The sequence below is a fragment of the Manis javanica genome, chromosome X (genome assembly GCF_040802235.1).
Source record: "Manis javanica isolate MJ-LG chromosome X, MJ_LKY, whole genome shotgun sequence".
NCBI lineage: Eukaryota > Metazoa > Chordata > Mammalia > Pholidota > Manidae > Manis > Manis javanica.
The window spans coordinates 8,349,020-8,364,385 of NC_133174.1; the positions used below are offsets into that span (position 1 = coordinate 8,349,020).

General features: G+C 41.9%; 2 protein-coding genes across 7 annotated transcripts in view; one reads left to right on the plus strand and one right to left on the minus strand.

The window, feature by feature from the left end:
* Positions 1–320: 320 nt before the first annotated feature.
* Positions 321–11,379, minus strand: TRAPPC2 (trafficking protein particle complex subunit 2). Its single transcript, XM_073227816.1, has 5 exons — positions 11,234–11,379; positions 4,737–4,848; positions 2,069–2,217; positions 1,564–1,645; positions 321–515 (listed from the first exon to the last, which is right to left on the minus strand). Exons 2-5 carry the CDS (start codon positions 4,827–4,829, stop codon positions 417–419), a joined length of 423 nt encoding a protein of 140 aa, XP_073083917.1. The 5' UTR covers positions 4,830–4,848; positions 11,234–11,379; the 3' UTR covers positions 321–416.
* Positions 3,115–15,366, plus strand: part of OFD1 (OFD1 centriole and centriolar satellite protein) — a 53,979-nt gene continuing 41,727 nt past the window's right edge. For 3 of the 6 annotated variants that reach the window (XM_073227811.1, XM_073227810.1, XM_037020600.2), the window contains exons 1-2: positions 11,401–11,547; positions 11,916–12,014. In XM_073227811.1, coding sequence (XP_073083912.1) covers positions 11,922–12,014 — 93 coding nt within the window. In that variant the 5' untranslated portion in view covers positions 11,401–11,547; positions 11,916–11,921. Of the gene's footprint in view, positions 3,386–11,400; positions 11,548–11,589; positions 11,670–11,915; positions 12,015–14,846; positions 15,245–15,366 lie in introns of those variants that run through there. The other 3 variants (XM_073227809.1, XM_037020601.2, XM_073227812.1) reach the window with 3 other exon arrangements.

The window sequence follows — 15,366 nt, forward strand, 5'->3', positions numbered from 1 at the left end:
CCTAGGGGTATAGATAAGCCCATGGACGTCCTATCAATGTCATCCCTACTGCTGAGGCTTACTTTGAAATCTATCTACTAAATCTTGACAATGCCATTTGGTTCTATATAGTTACAGCAACATCAAGTTATCTGAATCAGAAAAGTCAAAAGCTCATTCTGAAATTCTTAAAAATATTTTAAGATTATTGATAAAGAACTCTTTATAAATAACACTGTTCACAAGCAAATATTGATCTGTTGATAACTAAGAAACTGAATGTACTACTTTTAATATAAAAGGAATTCTACTGGGTTAGATTAAATTTAGAGTACAAGTAAAACATTTCCAGGTTATTTAATGAACTTTCTTACAATGTACACATTCCTGAGTATATCCCATTGTAATGACATTGTTTACTTCTGAATTTTCTGCATTCAGCTTAAGAGGTGTTTCTTCCCAAGAAACTGAACTTTTCTGTCAAATGCGCTTGACCGAATAGGAGAATTGGGTTCATAAAATGGATTCATTGCAAACTAGGAAAGAAGAAGGTATTAGTGAGCTTGTCAAAGTAAAAACACGGATAAATCACAGGTCTCTAAAAGTAAATTGTTCTGAAGTTTTAAATTAAAAGAAGTCAAAGATATCCAAAAGTCTGAAGACCACTTTTTTAAGTTTCAATGAAAATGTTTCACTGTTCAATAGTGATGTCCCCTTAAGAAAATTTTTGTCTTGGTGGAAATACTAATCTACTCATACTCATTATAAATGTACAGATCAGTCTGTAAGGTTCTTTGGTTATCTGCAACAAACTACAGGTCTGCCAGATGCCCTGAGTTAAGGTAAAGTTACACTACATGCTATTAAAAGTTACTCTGGTGTGGTTGACTTTAACAAGCAGGTTTTTAATACTCTCCTTTAAAGGTTATCAGTTTCTCAGATAGTATAATGAGTGTATCATATATATGAGAGAAAATTAGTATTAAATGGAGTCACTAACAAGGAGGTAACAATTTTTACACTTTAATCATTTGGTGTTGTCTGTCTTTACAAAAGGGCTAAATATTCTTATTTGCTACTTCTGATGACGAATATTGACTGCTTACTGTGCTGATATGCAAAAAATCTTGTCCAAATACAGAACATTTCTATTATTAAGAACATACTGTTGTTAGTATTGCAGTTTAACCACCGATACCCTATTACTATTTTATTTTTCCCATTTAAGTATCAAGAAGTGTGTGTGGGAGGCACTATTCTCCTTGAGTGACTGTTTGATAATACATGAATCGGTTCCTGCTGGCTTCTGACCTATATTCTCTGCATTATAACTTATTTGTAAAGTAGATAAAAAACATTATAGATTAAAATTATGAGGCAGCTTCCCTTATGTGGACTGCTTCGTTCTCTCTCTTGAGGGTCCCCTAATAAAATCAACTATATGCATCAAAAGGGGGAGAACAAAATCTATTTAAAAATAGCTACCATGGGCAGTGGAAGGGAGTTCTTTACCGGGCCAGTTTCCTGTCACAGTTTGAATCGCTTTTTATAATCAGATTTAAACAATTATAGAGCATACCATACCTTTATGTATAAATCGTAGACATCAGTGAAGAAGTTCTTTATTCCATCTTCTTGCCTTATGTCATGAAGCATAATAAATCTCATATGTAAAATGATTAAGGCATGATTTTTCTTAGTAATGAAAGATAAAGATCAGTTAATATAAAACAGTATATTTTAGATTGAAAAGTTGAAGACAAACTGGGTTCAAAGGTTAGTGTTTATCTTAAAGAGAACATGATCTCTTTAAGTTAGAAGACAACTAGAAAATAAAGTAAAATCACCCTTGGTATGGTTCAGATAAACTGTATCAAGGGTGATATAGCTTTTATATATGAGACTTGGTTTTAAAATTATCTGTTAAAGAAAATGTGTTTTTTTTCCCTAAAAAAAAATCCTGTAAATGGTCATTTTTACTTTGCTCATTCATGCTCATCCATAGACTCAGGGCCTGGCATCTACTATGGGCCCTGTTCTAGTTTGTTACCCCAATGTTTAGGCAGATGTCTTTGTTAACAAGGCAAGGATATGACCTGCAGTAACAAATGCTGAAACAAACCACTCATTGAACTTGTCCACGGTTTTCAAGTACATGTTGTTCGACAGCCACATATTCTCATCTACGAGGTCAAGAGCAGCGTGAGCTATGAACTGGTTCAGATGACGATGGTCGTCCTAGGTGAGTGTGAGTGGCAGCAGATTAACACTTCCATACAGCATCAAGGACACCAACATTTTGTTCTGTAACTTCTATGCATAGTTTTCTTGAGGAGAGCAAAACACTTTCTGCTTTTACTTTATTATTGTCATGAGACTTATAAAGATTTCAGTGTTTTCACACCATATTCTAGTTTTTAATTTGGTATATAAAACTAAACAAATAGAAACAGCCAATTACTATATAGGTTATTTTTTTAAAATTCACAAGAAGGAAGTTACCAAAATCTAACCATTTAAGCATGTGAAAAAGGAATACTATGTTTAAAAAGTAGATCCTGTTTTTAAGAAATTCACATTTCTTTAGAGGAGGAAAACAGGAAAAAATACGGAAGCGGTTGTGGATAAAGGACAGCACTTGAGGTCAGCCAGGGCTGAAGAGGGGGTGGAGAGTGCAGAGGTCAAGTGCCCTTGGCATGGCTCTCAAGCACTGAGGGGTGGGGGGCCTTCACACCCAGTGACACCTAGTGAGTGGTGGACACAGTTGAGGCGGTGCGCCTAAAGGTGTGGCCGAGGCCTCTCCCAAGTAAGCCCCGCTTACATGGTGGGGGAACCTGGGAGTGGCAGGGGGCCACACTTGGCCCCAGCTGTGAGCAATCACCTGTCTCAACAGGAGCCGGTCCTGTCAGAGCTGGGAGTGTCCTCATCGGCTTAACTGGAGAAGGTGGGACTGTCCCAGTATAATGTGGAGAAGGAATTCACAACCTGGAGTATAGTCTCACTCCTGGGGAATTCTTTCAAAATAAGATTTTCAAAGAACACTTCTGTTAGGGGTTCAATATCCCCCCACCAAATTACTATGTTGAAGCCCTCTCCTCCCCTACCCGAGTATCTCAGAATGTGACCTTATTTGGAAAAAGTGCCACTGCAAACATAGTTAGTTAACATTAGGTCATGTGAGAGTAGGTGGCCCCTACTCTGACTGGTGTATTTGTAAAAGGGAGAAATTTGGAGACACCCAGCCAGGAAGAGTGCCATATGAAGACTGGAGTTCCACTGCCACAAGCCGAGGAACTACCAGAAGCAAGGAGAGATGCCGAGAACAGAGCTTCCTTAGTGCTTCAGACAGGACGCGGCCCACTGACACCTTGATTTCGGCACTTCTGGCCTCCCGACTTGTGAGACAGTAAGTTTCTGCCGTTCTAAGCCATCCCGCTGATAGTACTGTGTCACAGCAGCCCAAGGAGACTAATACAACCTCCTTGCTGAGGAGGCTGTTTCCGTGACTGGGCTGGGGGAAGGTTGCCAGTTGCCCTGGAATCCCTCAAACAGCCAAAGCATGTTTAGTTCACTCACGTCACCATGACAAAGCTAATTTAATCCTTAGAGAAATGGATGTATTTTGTGTCTGGCTCACAGCAGTGTTTTCCATTACTTTACATGAATGATCAATCTGGAGAGATTAGGAAAAAACTAGAAATGCTTTAAGGTGACTGGCAGCAAGAGAAACAACTAAGATCAAGTCATGCAACAGAGCACTTTTACATGCATCACTCCCTACTGAAAGGTCTGGAATGCATAGACACTGTTAGTAAGGAGTGTTATAGCACAAAGCAACTGCTGCTACAAAGATGCCTCACAACCAAGTTTTAATGGGCAGTGTGCTCCTATGAATGTGGGGAAAACCATGTAGCAACACCACCTGGTATGTGGTTATCTTCAATTTCTATCATTTTAATGGCAAGATCTGAATAGCTGAAAAGCATACACTGGACTTATGCATTACAGTTCATTTAAAAGATCAATTCCTGTCTTAAAGGACATTAAAGATTCTTTTTGGAGATTGGGAGAAACAGTACAACCTGTCAGCAATGGATCAGGAACATGGACTAGTACAGGAAGATGAAAGGGCCCCAGCTCTTCTCAAGGCTCTACAGCTATTTACTCTGAATGGCAACCCATTCTTGAATCAAACTCGTTTTTCTGGAACCATTCCTGACAGGCAAGCTGGGTGGTGTCACTGGGGAGGAGTGCGTGCCCCTGATCCCCCGGCCAGTAGGTGCTGCAGAAGGTCACTGAGAACTGCTGTGCTCATGCACAGCAGGGCATGCGTGTAAGGGGCTCTTTCAACCCTCCCAGGCGTGAGTGGATCTACTGCATATGACCTGATAAGAAGTGATTCACTGGGATAGAATGGGCTTTCACAGCATTGCAGGGCAGCAAGGACTATTCTTCCAGTCCCACTGCAGGTGGACTGTGTTTCCACGTCCTTAAGGAGCAGCTTTTCAAAGTGAGTGACACAGTAAACTGAGTATTGGGAAAAGAGACCCAGAGCATCTTGCTAGTATGTGTCAAGTGTGTGTTGAATTAAAGGGTTAATAAACAACTCAGGCCATGTCCCCCGGCTGGCAGAAATCAGCCAGGGGACTCCAGTTACCTCATCTGTCCAGATCCCTTTCAGTTCTAAATGACATTACACCATTATCATTATAATAGCATAACAACTGTTAAGGAATTTTTTAAGGTTCCATACATACTTTGGATTCTGCTTTTCCAGCTGGCAAAAACTCCATTTCAAAAACTGGATTATCATGGTGGCCAACAATTACAAAGTAGAAGCTTCCAGACATTGTCTTCAATATCTAGTTCCTAATTAAATAAAAATAATGCATTTTTTAGTACTCAATACTAAAAACCAAAAATAAGGATAACAGGAAGTCTAGAATTCAATTTTTAACTCCAACCTGACATTGTGGAGGAGGAGACCATGAAGCTTGCCATGGTTTCCAGTACACTGCCACAGATACATGGCTTTTGGACCATACAAAGTATGTACCTCTGATACATCCTGTAGAATCCAGTACTACATTCATAGAGAAACCTGGAAGACCTATATGAAATCATAAAGACATTTTCATGATCTGTAAGTCTGGAACATTTAGAATAAGCTAGGCTAAACTTGGCCTGGGCCAGTTAGCACTAATTATTAGCACTAATGCCTCAAAAATTAACAAAGGGGGCTGCCAAGGAAATAATTGGTTTGCCTTAGAAATTTTCAGGAGGGACGCTTCTGAGGAAGCTAAGACCAACTCTACTGCATGTCATTTACACAGAAAGGAGATCACTACAGCATTTATCTATAGACTGTCTGCTAAGTTTGTCTTCTTCCAACCTGAAATATGTCTTCTACAAATGTCTCTACAAATGCAAGAGCCTACAAGATGCCTCTTCAAACCCCATGTATTCTAGAAAAGATGGAAGAAGCCATAATCCAAAAAGGAAGACATTCTGAGGCATTAAGAGGTCTTGAAACAAGGGTTAGTAGGTTTGCTAAAAAAATAAAACTAAGAGAAAGTGTGTCTGGGGAATCAGTGATTCTATGGTTTTCAGAGCAATCAAAATCTGAATGGATGGATGGATGGAAGGATGGACAGACAACTGGGCAAAAGGATTTATGTGTGTGTTTTTAGTAGAAGGTCTTTGGAATCAGACCAGGCTAGGTTCCAGTCTAGCTCTGCCACTTACTAGTAACGAGCATAGGCACGGTTCTTGATCTCCCAGTGTCTTTTTCCTCCTCGATGAAACAGAGATAACAGTCTTTACTTCCTCATGGTGAGCTTGCAGATTACATACCCTAATGCGTGTGAAGCACCAGGCACAATGTCTGGCTCATGGAAGGTGCTCAGTAAATCCTATCTAGAACATGGAAGAGCATGTGCACATGGAGTTGTGGTGACTATGGACTCCATGTGGGGTGGGAATCTGGTTAACTGGGAATGTGCAGTGATGTGTGTCAGGGCCCAGGGCTCACCAACTCTTGCTGGGACTTCTGATTCACACAGAACATGCAGCGGAGTCAGAAGACATCTGAAATGTGTTTCCTAATAAATACATTTGTTAAGGAAATCAGGGCACAGCTGGCACTTTTAAGTCTGGGATTGGGAGGCCATGACTAGAAGAAGAGACAGATAGGAGACTTCGTTGGCATGGGGAGGTAAGTAGGATTTAATATGTTATTTGGGGTAGGGGTTGGGACATCATAGCCTGCAGGGCCAAATCTGGCCTCGCCCATCCAGGAAAAGCTGGTCCCTGCCCTAGAGGACAGATGAGAAAAAGGCCCAAACAGTAAAACTGGCTAACAGAGACAAGCACGATGATCCGAAAGCTATTCAAAACTAAGAGAAAGGGCAATGATTCTCAAGAGAAAGTGAGGGGAAGAGGGAGAGGAGCTTGGAATTTTAACGAAGTCAACAATGATAGCAGTAACTGGAATGGGTTTCACAGGCAGAGTCTGCCGAGGGAAGGGCTTCCTTTCTTCAGCCAAACATTTAAGCAGCAGCAGCAGAAAAAATATATATAAGGTGGGTACTTCTGCCCACCCCAACTTAATGAAGCAGAAGACAAGATGCCCCCACCCCCAGCCCGCCCCAACACACTCACTCCATACAGAAATCCAGGACTGGGAGAGAAGCAGAGCGCAAAGCACAGCATGAGGGTGACAGAAAGAAATACCGCAGAAAGGTTATACCACAAACTAGCCAGCTGGGCAGGACCTGAGCTGCCAATAATTCCACTTTGCAAACAGCTGAAGAAATGATGTTAACTCTCCAATCAATTCTATATGGAAGAACTGATGGGGCAAGTGGAAGAAATGGAAACCTTGGGAGAATAGAACCACATTGTGGAAGGGAGTGTCTACCATCATTGAACACTGGCGGGCTCACTATGCCTAGGTAGTGGGCAAAGGTGAGACACTCCAGAATTCTGTGCTGTGTCATAAACTGGACTTTCTGTGAGGATGGAAATGTTCTATATCTGTGCTGTCCAATGTGGCTAGTGTGTCTGCAGAACTGCATTTTTAACGTTATTTAAAACTTAAATAGCTACACATGGTTAGTGGCTACTGTACTAGCCAGTACAACTCCACTCAGCAATGATTCCAAACTTCTTAAAATTCTGCAGCCTCCTTGTTCCCTCCAACTTTGAAGCAAGTATTGCTTACAACTCCAGTATGGATGTGGGGAAGGCGGGGTTCCTATGGCCAGGATCCTCACTGAACTTAAACCACCTAATGAGGTAACTGGCCCGTTGCTGGGCTGCCGCTTCCACACCTGTGGCAATAAGCTATTATTACGCTATATAAAGAGCTCCGCCCAGTGCTCCGCGTGCCACACGGTGGCAGGGCTGCAAGGCTGCAGGAGAGCAGAGCAGAGGCTGGAGTGGTGGCAGCACCGAGGACAGAGGGGCCCAGAGGCAGAGCCTGGCTTGCTGCATACAGACTCGCTCTGAGTGAATGGGATTCTAGTGACTGACCTGCCACTGAGAATCAAGTTGGGTCTAACCCTTTCACCCCAAAGAACGTTTTGCTGTCAATTTCTTTGGTCACACTGAATCCATAACAAACTTGCCCGGGGCTAAAACCCATTGGCAAGACAATGGAACACAAATAATACCAATAAAGCAACTGCTGTGTTTGTGTGAGTGTGCATGTCTGCTCAATTTTCCCATCACTGAGTGGGGCCCTTCAAGCATCTCCAAGAAAGAGTAGATCTTGAGGTGTGGAGGAGGCAGCTACAAGAACTTGAAATGGATTAAACTGGGGAACTGAGAAAAAGATGAATCGAGGATGTTTCCAAATGTCTGACTGACGTCATCAAGCAGATTCGAAGATGACAAGGCTGTTCACTGAGAAAGGAAATAAAGGGAAGAGGGATAAAAATGAACATACCCATTTTGAATACATGGTGGTAGCCAGGATAGCACCTCCCCCCACCGAGGTGGCCACAGCTTAATCCCGGGAACCTGCAAATACTAATTTGCATGGCACAGGGGCATTAAGGCTGCAGGTGGAACTAAGGTTGCCCATCAGCTGACTTTAAGATAGGGAGGGGATCCTGGACTACCCAGGTGGGCCCAATGTAATCACAAGGATCCTTAAAAATAGAGGAAGGAGGCACACAAGGAAGGTCAGAAAGAAAGATGAATACAGGACGGTCATGGAGCGGCAACATTGCTGGCTTTGAAGATGGAGAAAGGGGCTAGGAGCCAAGAAATGCAAGTGACCTCTAGAAGCTGGAAAGAACAAAGAAAAAAATTCTTCCTGAGAGCCTCCAGAAGGGAACGCAGCCTTGCTGATACTTAATTTCAGCCCAGTAAGACCCATGTTGGACTTCTATGCTACAGAATGGTAAGATAATAAGTTCGTGTTTTTTAAGCCACTAAACTTGTGATAATTTGCTGGAGCAGCAGCAGGAAACTAACACACATGCCAAAGCTGAAAACCCTGGAGGTATGAGAAAACAGGTAAGTACCAGCTACAAAGTAGAATGTACATCCTATAGAGACTGGGGACAAAGGGAGTCCACTTACCCTAGGTCAGGGGTTTCAAAGCACTGTAGAAAAGGCTGGGGATGGGAGAAGACATGGGGGGGCTGGAATATAGTATGTCAAGGTGAAGCTATTTGTAGCAATATGGGGCTCATAACATGGAAAATAACAGGGGCTGGTTTTTTTTCCCCTCAGCATGTATCCCCAACACTTAATCCAGAGCCCAGGACATAAATGCTTAATGCTTGCAGAATGGAACTATGAGGAGGGACTATGGTTTGTAGTGTTGGATGGTGCTGGCATACAGGAAAGGGAATGCAGAAATGAGAGGCACGGTGGGATTTACCAGCCCCAACATGGAAAAGAACCTTTGGAAGTTTCCAGTGCTGAGGCCCTCAAGGTCTCAGGTCTGAATGACAAAGTCTGTGTTCAAGTGATTAACAGGACCTTCCTGAGAAGTTGCTGAGGTTAACCTGTAAAGAAATCTTCCCTTACAAGGGTTTGGACTTTTTGGCTGAATGGACAGGACCAGGACTCTTGCCTGTGGTGAAAACAGCTGCCCCTGGTGGCTAAGGTGACTTGGGCTGCTACTGAGACAGACAACTACAGAAACCAACATGGTGATACAAGGAACTCTGGACTGCCTTGAACTCAAAGAGGATGTGTACATGATGTAAGACGTAGGGCACTAACTGTAATGAACCTAAAAATGGGACCACAAGTCTGTGAGGCTAGCATCAGAAATGCAAAAGCCCAACATGAGCCACAATGTGTGAAGTATCCATGTTAAGAAAAACAAAAGCCTCCTTCAGCTACAGTCAGGAAAAAGCAGGGAAGAAAAGTCAACTGCTTCTAGCGCCTGCTTGAAACAGGATGCAGATGTTTTTTCAAAGCAATTTTTCTTAAAGTGAATGACTCAAATAGCAAGTGTGGAAGAAACAAGATTAGGCAGGCTGTGATCCTCAAGATAGGTATATTAAAAGAACCTAGACATTTCAATAATGGAAATCATGTATCAGCTAAATCATATCTTGGATTAACATTGTGATTGTATAACTACTAATCAGTGACTTGAGAAACTGAATGGTTCTTTTCCATTCCTGAAATCAGAGATAGGTAAGTGATCAGACTTTGTTTCTGAAAATAGGAATAGTTTCTAGTCTAAACTGAGTACTTTAAAATACCAAGAGAAAGATGTGTAAATGCTGGTTTCTGGTCAGATGCCATACTAGGAGCTCTTATCAGATAGGAACTCAGTTAATGGGAATCGGCAGATGACAGCAGAGTAGGTTACTATCCATTCACATACTCCTGGTCTGCTGAAAATGCCAAGTCACGCCAAACTTACATTTTCTGTTTTGCAAGGGAAATACAGGGGACAGTAAGTCATTTTATGCAGTGATCTGGCATCTCCCCAAGAACAAACTGGAGACCTATAGTCTGGATGATAACACATGAAGTCTGTGGTGACCCCAGAGCTACAACAGGCAGCAGAGGGGGAAAGCACTAGGCATTTGTTGAAAGAGGAACAATCATAGCTGATCCGAATGTCAGTGCCTGAAGAATGGTAACAAAGTACTACGTGTCAGCTGATAGCACAGGGTCTCTAGACAGCCTTTAAAGATGACCTTAACCTAGTCCAGCTCAACACTTTCAGTAACTAGGATGAACACAATTTATCATTTTCAAAGGTGACAGGCTAAGGCAGCTAATACATTGGAAGGCAAAGGATTCAAAAAACTCCTGAAGGCTAGGAGAATTAGGTGAAATTAGCAAGATAAAATTTAAGAGGATGCAAAATAAAGTCCTGCACTTTTTTTTAAAAACCTAACTGCACAACAGTAAGAAGGAAAACCTAGGTTAAGAGCAGTCATCCAGAAGAACCCTGTTTACATTTATTGCAGGTTCAGCAAAGAGCAGCAGTATGATATAATAGTCAAAAATGCTAGTGCAATGCTAAGCTGCACTAAAAGATGATGTCCTCTTCACTAGTATCTCTGGGGAAACAGTTAGTTCCGGGAATTCAACTTTAAGGATCAATAACTGAACTCTGTGTGTCGGGATGAGGGCGAGCTCTAGGCTAGGGAATGCTCCGGAATGAAGACCTCAATTTCTCCTGTAGCATATTTAAACTGGGAGTGCGGGGTACAGCACGACTTTATCTTTATGCCGTCCAATGGAAAAGAGACGGGACTAGAGATGGTAAATGGGTTTCCTCTTGTGAGCCAGTTCTAACCAGCTTGATGGTGACTTCCAGCACCTGATGCTGAGAAAGATTCTGAGGCTAAGGGCGGCCGGCGGGAAATATCGCTGTGATCCACATCCAGTGAGTTTAGGTGGAAAGACTTCTGAGTCCCCGTAAGGAGCACTTTCTAACAAGATCAGGTTGCCAAGGAGCCTAACTGTGACGTGCTAACTCCCCAGCCCCACCCCCACAGGACAGCATTCACAAGAATTTTCCGGCTCAGTAGCAACTGTGCCGCGGTTAAGAAACCCTGAGTTAGCTGACCTAGCGAAAGGCAGAGCCTAAAAGCCCCGGAGCCGTGGGCGTTTGCAGGTGGGAACGCGGTGTGGGGTGCCTAGGTGGCCTGCGCAGGGCTCGGCTGGCCGGCCCCGCCAGGCTGCCCGAAACTGAGACGGGATGGTAACTGGGCCCGGGACAACCCCCAGCGCCCCGGAGCGACCCCCCAGCCGCTCCATCCCTTACCTGCGAGCTAGAAGCCGACAACTACAACGACAAGTCACCTCCAGCAGCGGAGACCAGGGCTGCGCACCTTGGGTCAGGCTCCAGGAGCAGTTCTCCTGAGACTTCGCCGTTGTACTCTCGCGAGATGTGGGAGGAGCTTCCGGCCGGGGCGCGGCGTTGCTCAGCGCGTGCGTTGTAGCGCTCCCGTTCTGAGCTGCTAGTTCTAGCGGGTGGTGAGGCTGGATCAGCTGAGTCCCGCGGACTCCGGGCTTGTCCTGACCTGCTCCAGACAGTCGCGCGTGGGCCAAGGCCCCGCCCACCCCTTGGGCCCGCGGGTAAGGGGGGTACTGGTCTCCACCAGAGTGGGAGTGGAAGGCAGAGTGTTCGGGTCGCTGGTGTCCCTGACCTCTCCAGGGAAAAAGGCTGGCTGTGCGGGCAGCCGCTCCCCTCTCCCGGGGTCTGTAGCTCGCGCCAGGAGTCGGACGGGGGCGGGGGTGCTCGGCTTGGGAGGTAGCAGACGTCTGACGGCTCAGGATAACACCGAACCCTCCTTGGGGACCGGACGGAAATGAAGCCTTTTGTTTTGATTGAAGCTCCTTCCCGGGACGGCCCTCTTAGGGCTTCCCAGGAGGCCACTGGTCCGTCTGCGGAAATTCACGGCCCCTCTGTCCGCCAGGTAACCTGTAACCATTTTCTCTTCCAGCCCACCATGCCCTCCAAGTCTGACAAGTTAAGTCAAGATGAACTGCGCAAAAAGCTGTACCGGACCTTTAAAGATCGGGGTATACTGGACGCGCTCAAGGTATCCGTTTCAGGCTTCTGTTAAACATGCGTTTTACAAGTGTAACCTGTAACAGGTAGTCCACGCTCAAGTACAGGACTCAGGTTTTAAAAACACTGTGCTCTATAGATTGTTTTGGTGAATTTCATTTTTATACACCTGTAGAACTATACTGGAACAAAAGTCTTAAAAATGGTTTAGAGTTTGAGTCCTCTTAAAAAACATTCAAATAATAGGTTTATTGAACCGACATTAAGATAGCAGCAGGTAATTTTATAAATGACTTGTTTTATAAATAGGGCTTACAAGTTCCTGAATTAACTAGTTTTGTAGTACTACTTACGTTTTAGTGAAGGACATTAACACCATATAGAAGACAAAGTGTACTGCTTCCAGTAGAATAGTTTGGGGAATGAGTAATATCTTCATTAAAATACATGGAAAGGTGTAAATGTTTAATTTAGGAAGCAAATGTTTACTAGTACACTTTGTATGACTTAACAGCAGGAAGTAAGATTAGCTCAATGTGTTTTTGTCACTATATTCATTTCAGAGGTATATTTTACATTTAAAATGGGAAATTAAGATAAAGTGAGCTTGATTTTTTTTTATTTCCTCTCTCCACCTTAGCTTGTAACTTAACAACAAAATACTTTAGACTTATCTAAATACAGAAAAGCATAAAGGAGAAGAGTCATCTAATCTAACCACTAGTTGTCATAATGTTAGTGTATTCTTTTAAATTTAATATCATATGGTGAGCATTTTCCTGTGTCCTTAAGTTTCTTGAAGTCCTCATTTTCACTGGCATCAGGCTCATCTTTGAATGTATGGGTAATTTACATAGCAGGCCGCTACCATTGAATATTTAGCTTATACCCAGGTGTACATATTCCTTCAATTCTATCTCTCAATTTTGGCCTAGGATAGATTAGGTGGCATTATTGAATCAAAGGGCATGAGCATTTTTAAGGGTCTTGGTAAATGAATCTCTTTCTAGGAAGACTAATAGTTTATATTCCACCAGCAATTTAAAAATGCTTGTCTGTCCAATATTATCATGACATTTTTTAAACCAGTCTAAGATAGGAAAGCCCTTATGTTAATATTCCTTAATTATTAATGAGGTTGCACATATTTTCTGGCCATTTATGTTTTCTGTGGATTGGCAGTCATTTTCCTTGCCCATTTTCTTCCTAGGGTGTGTTTTCTTATTAATATATAGGAGCTCTTTTAATAGGAGCTTAATCTTTTTTCTTTTTTTGTGGTAATACTTTGTTCGGGTGTCCAACTTTAATTTGGCCCTAAAAATATTGATGTTACATTTTTTATATAGTCTAAGCTATTGATTTTTTTTCCTGCACATTATTCTCAGTAAGGCCTTCCCCACTAAGATAATGAATATTCATTCACTTCTTCAGTTTTTTTAAAGGCTTCATTTTTTTTTTTTTTTTTACAGTTAGCTATTTAACCTACCCGGAACTATCTGTAGCGTGAAATTCATTAATATGCTTTCTCACGTGGAATGGTCCTTGCAGTACTGGGCGTGGCATATTTTATTTTACTGTGCTTCTAGGTTAAACTAGATAGTATTTTACTTCATATTTATATTTACAATTGATATTGACCAACGATTATCCTCCTTTGGCTGGATTATGCTAGCCTTGTTCACCTTATGGCTTCAGTGTATCTGGAGAAACATTGTTTCCTGTTTACAGCTGGCTATTGTTTCTCTTATTACAGCTTAATCAGTGGCAGGATGGATTTTTACTTTCTCAGTCTAAGCTAATTTTTACTTTCTCAGTTCAGTGACTGTGGTCTGGGTGAGTTTTCATTTTTAAAATTCACTGAAGTTTTTTAGTGGCCTAATTCATGTTCTTTGGGTGTTTGGGAAGAATTTGTATTTGTGGTTAGGTAAAAAGTCATATAGGTATCTTTTATGAAGTTTCTCAAATCTTATTTTTCCTTATTTCAAGTCTACCCAGTCTGTCAATCTCTGAGAAATGGGCTGAGGCTATAGAAGTCTCTTCTCTCCCACTTCCCATCTGTCTCGATAATTGCACTTACTTGTATTTTGGGGACATGTCAGGCTTTAATTCTGAATGGATTTCTCACTTTTCATTGACTGGTGGAAAGCCCCCAGCCAGTTGTGCAGTTACTGTTAACAAGTGCAAGATGGCATACTTTTTGTCTTTGTCAGGATGGGGATTCATCTATAATGTCATTTCAATTTCAATTTTTTTCTACTTTTATTTTCCTTTCTCCCTGCTTATATCGCTCATTTAAATCTTTACCTATTCCAGCACTTGCTTGCAAGACACCCTGTATCTTTTTATTAAGCTGAATCTTAATATATTCTTTAGCATGTTACAAATCTATTTAAACCTCTAACTTCTACTGGTTAAGAATGCTGTAGCTCCCTTTTCTTGTTTTATTCTTATTTATTCATTAGTTCCTGAACTAGATGAGATGAGGCAGAGCATGTATATCCTGTAAATATGTAAATGTCTCCTTTTACTATAGGATTTTAGGTGTATAATAAGTCCTGTTCTATACTAGTAATTATATACTGTTCTGCTCTAGCTAAAGGATAGAAGAAAGTATAACAAGACCTCCACTTGTTTTTTTTTGCTTGTATTCTGTTAGTACAGATTCATTAGATATCATATATTGCTGAGCTCTGTGAATCTAGGCAACATACCTTTAAACTCAGCCCAACTGTGTTTCCAGATTATATGCAAAACAGATTAGAACAAATATCCAGTAGTCTGATTAATTTAGGGGATTATTCTTAAAATCTATGAATAATGCTAATGTTAATACCTTGACAAAGTTACCAACTTTGAACCAAAATTTCCTTATTTATAAAATGTAAGGAAACTATTATACTTCGCAGTGTTTTGATGTAAATATTATACACATAAGTGTGTCTTAATGCACTTCTCTGGGTTTCCTGATTTCTTTCTTCCATATGTTATTTCCCTTTTGGGTACAGCATTTTACTTTGATCAATATGGCCAGTGAACTGGTTTAATAAAATATTATTTTTCTGCCCTCCAACAATCCACAGAGAGGTGAGGAGTGTCAGAATTGTCCCCTATACTTGATACCCTGATCAAGAGTTGCTGAAATGGGCTCATAGGGAAGTGAAGCTGGAGTCTGCCCACATTCTGCCTAACTACCAGTTCACTTGGAAGCTGGTGAAAGCAGACTGCTTTTTCCAGAACCCAGTGAGCTGCTGGTCACACAGGGTAAGACAATGAAGGGAAAAGTTCCCAACTTTTGGCTGTGGATCTAGAACCATTCTGGAGATAAAGGATTCTTACTTGTGTGACAAATCTGTCTCTCCAGTGAAACAATCCTAAAAATTTTC

Bases quoted from the DNA above. Each gene is read 5' to 3' on its own strand.
- TRAPPC2 (XM_073227816.1), bottom strand. From the start codon at position 4,829: ATGTCTGGAAGCTTCTACTTTGTAATTGTTGGCCACCATGATAATCCA. The intron at 1,646-2,068 runs CCTTGCCTTGTT...CATTTTACATAT, and splicing joins TTTGTTACTGCAGGTCATAT to GAGATTTATTATGCTTCATG. The intron at 516-1,563 runs GTATGGTATGCT...CTTCTTTCCTAG, and splicing joins TCTACGATTTATACATAAAG to TTTGCAATGAATCCATTTTA.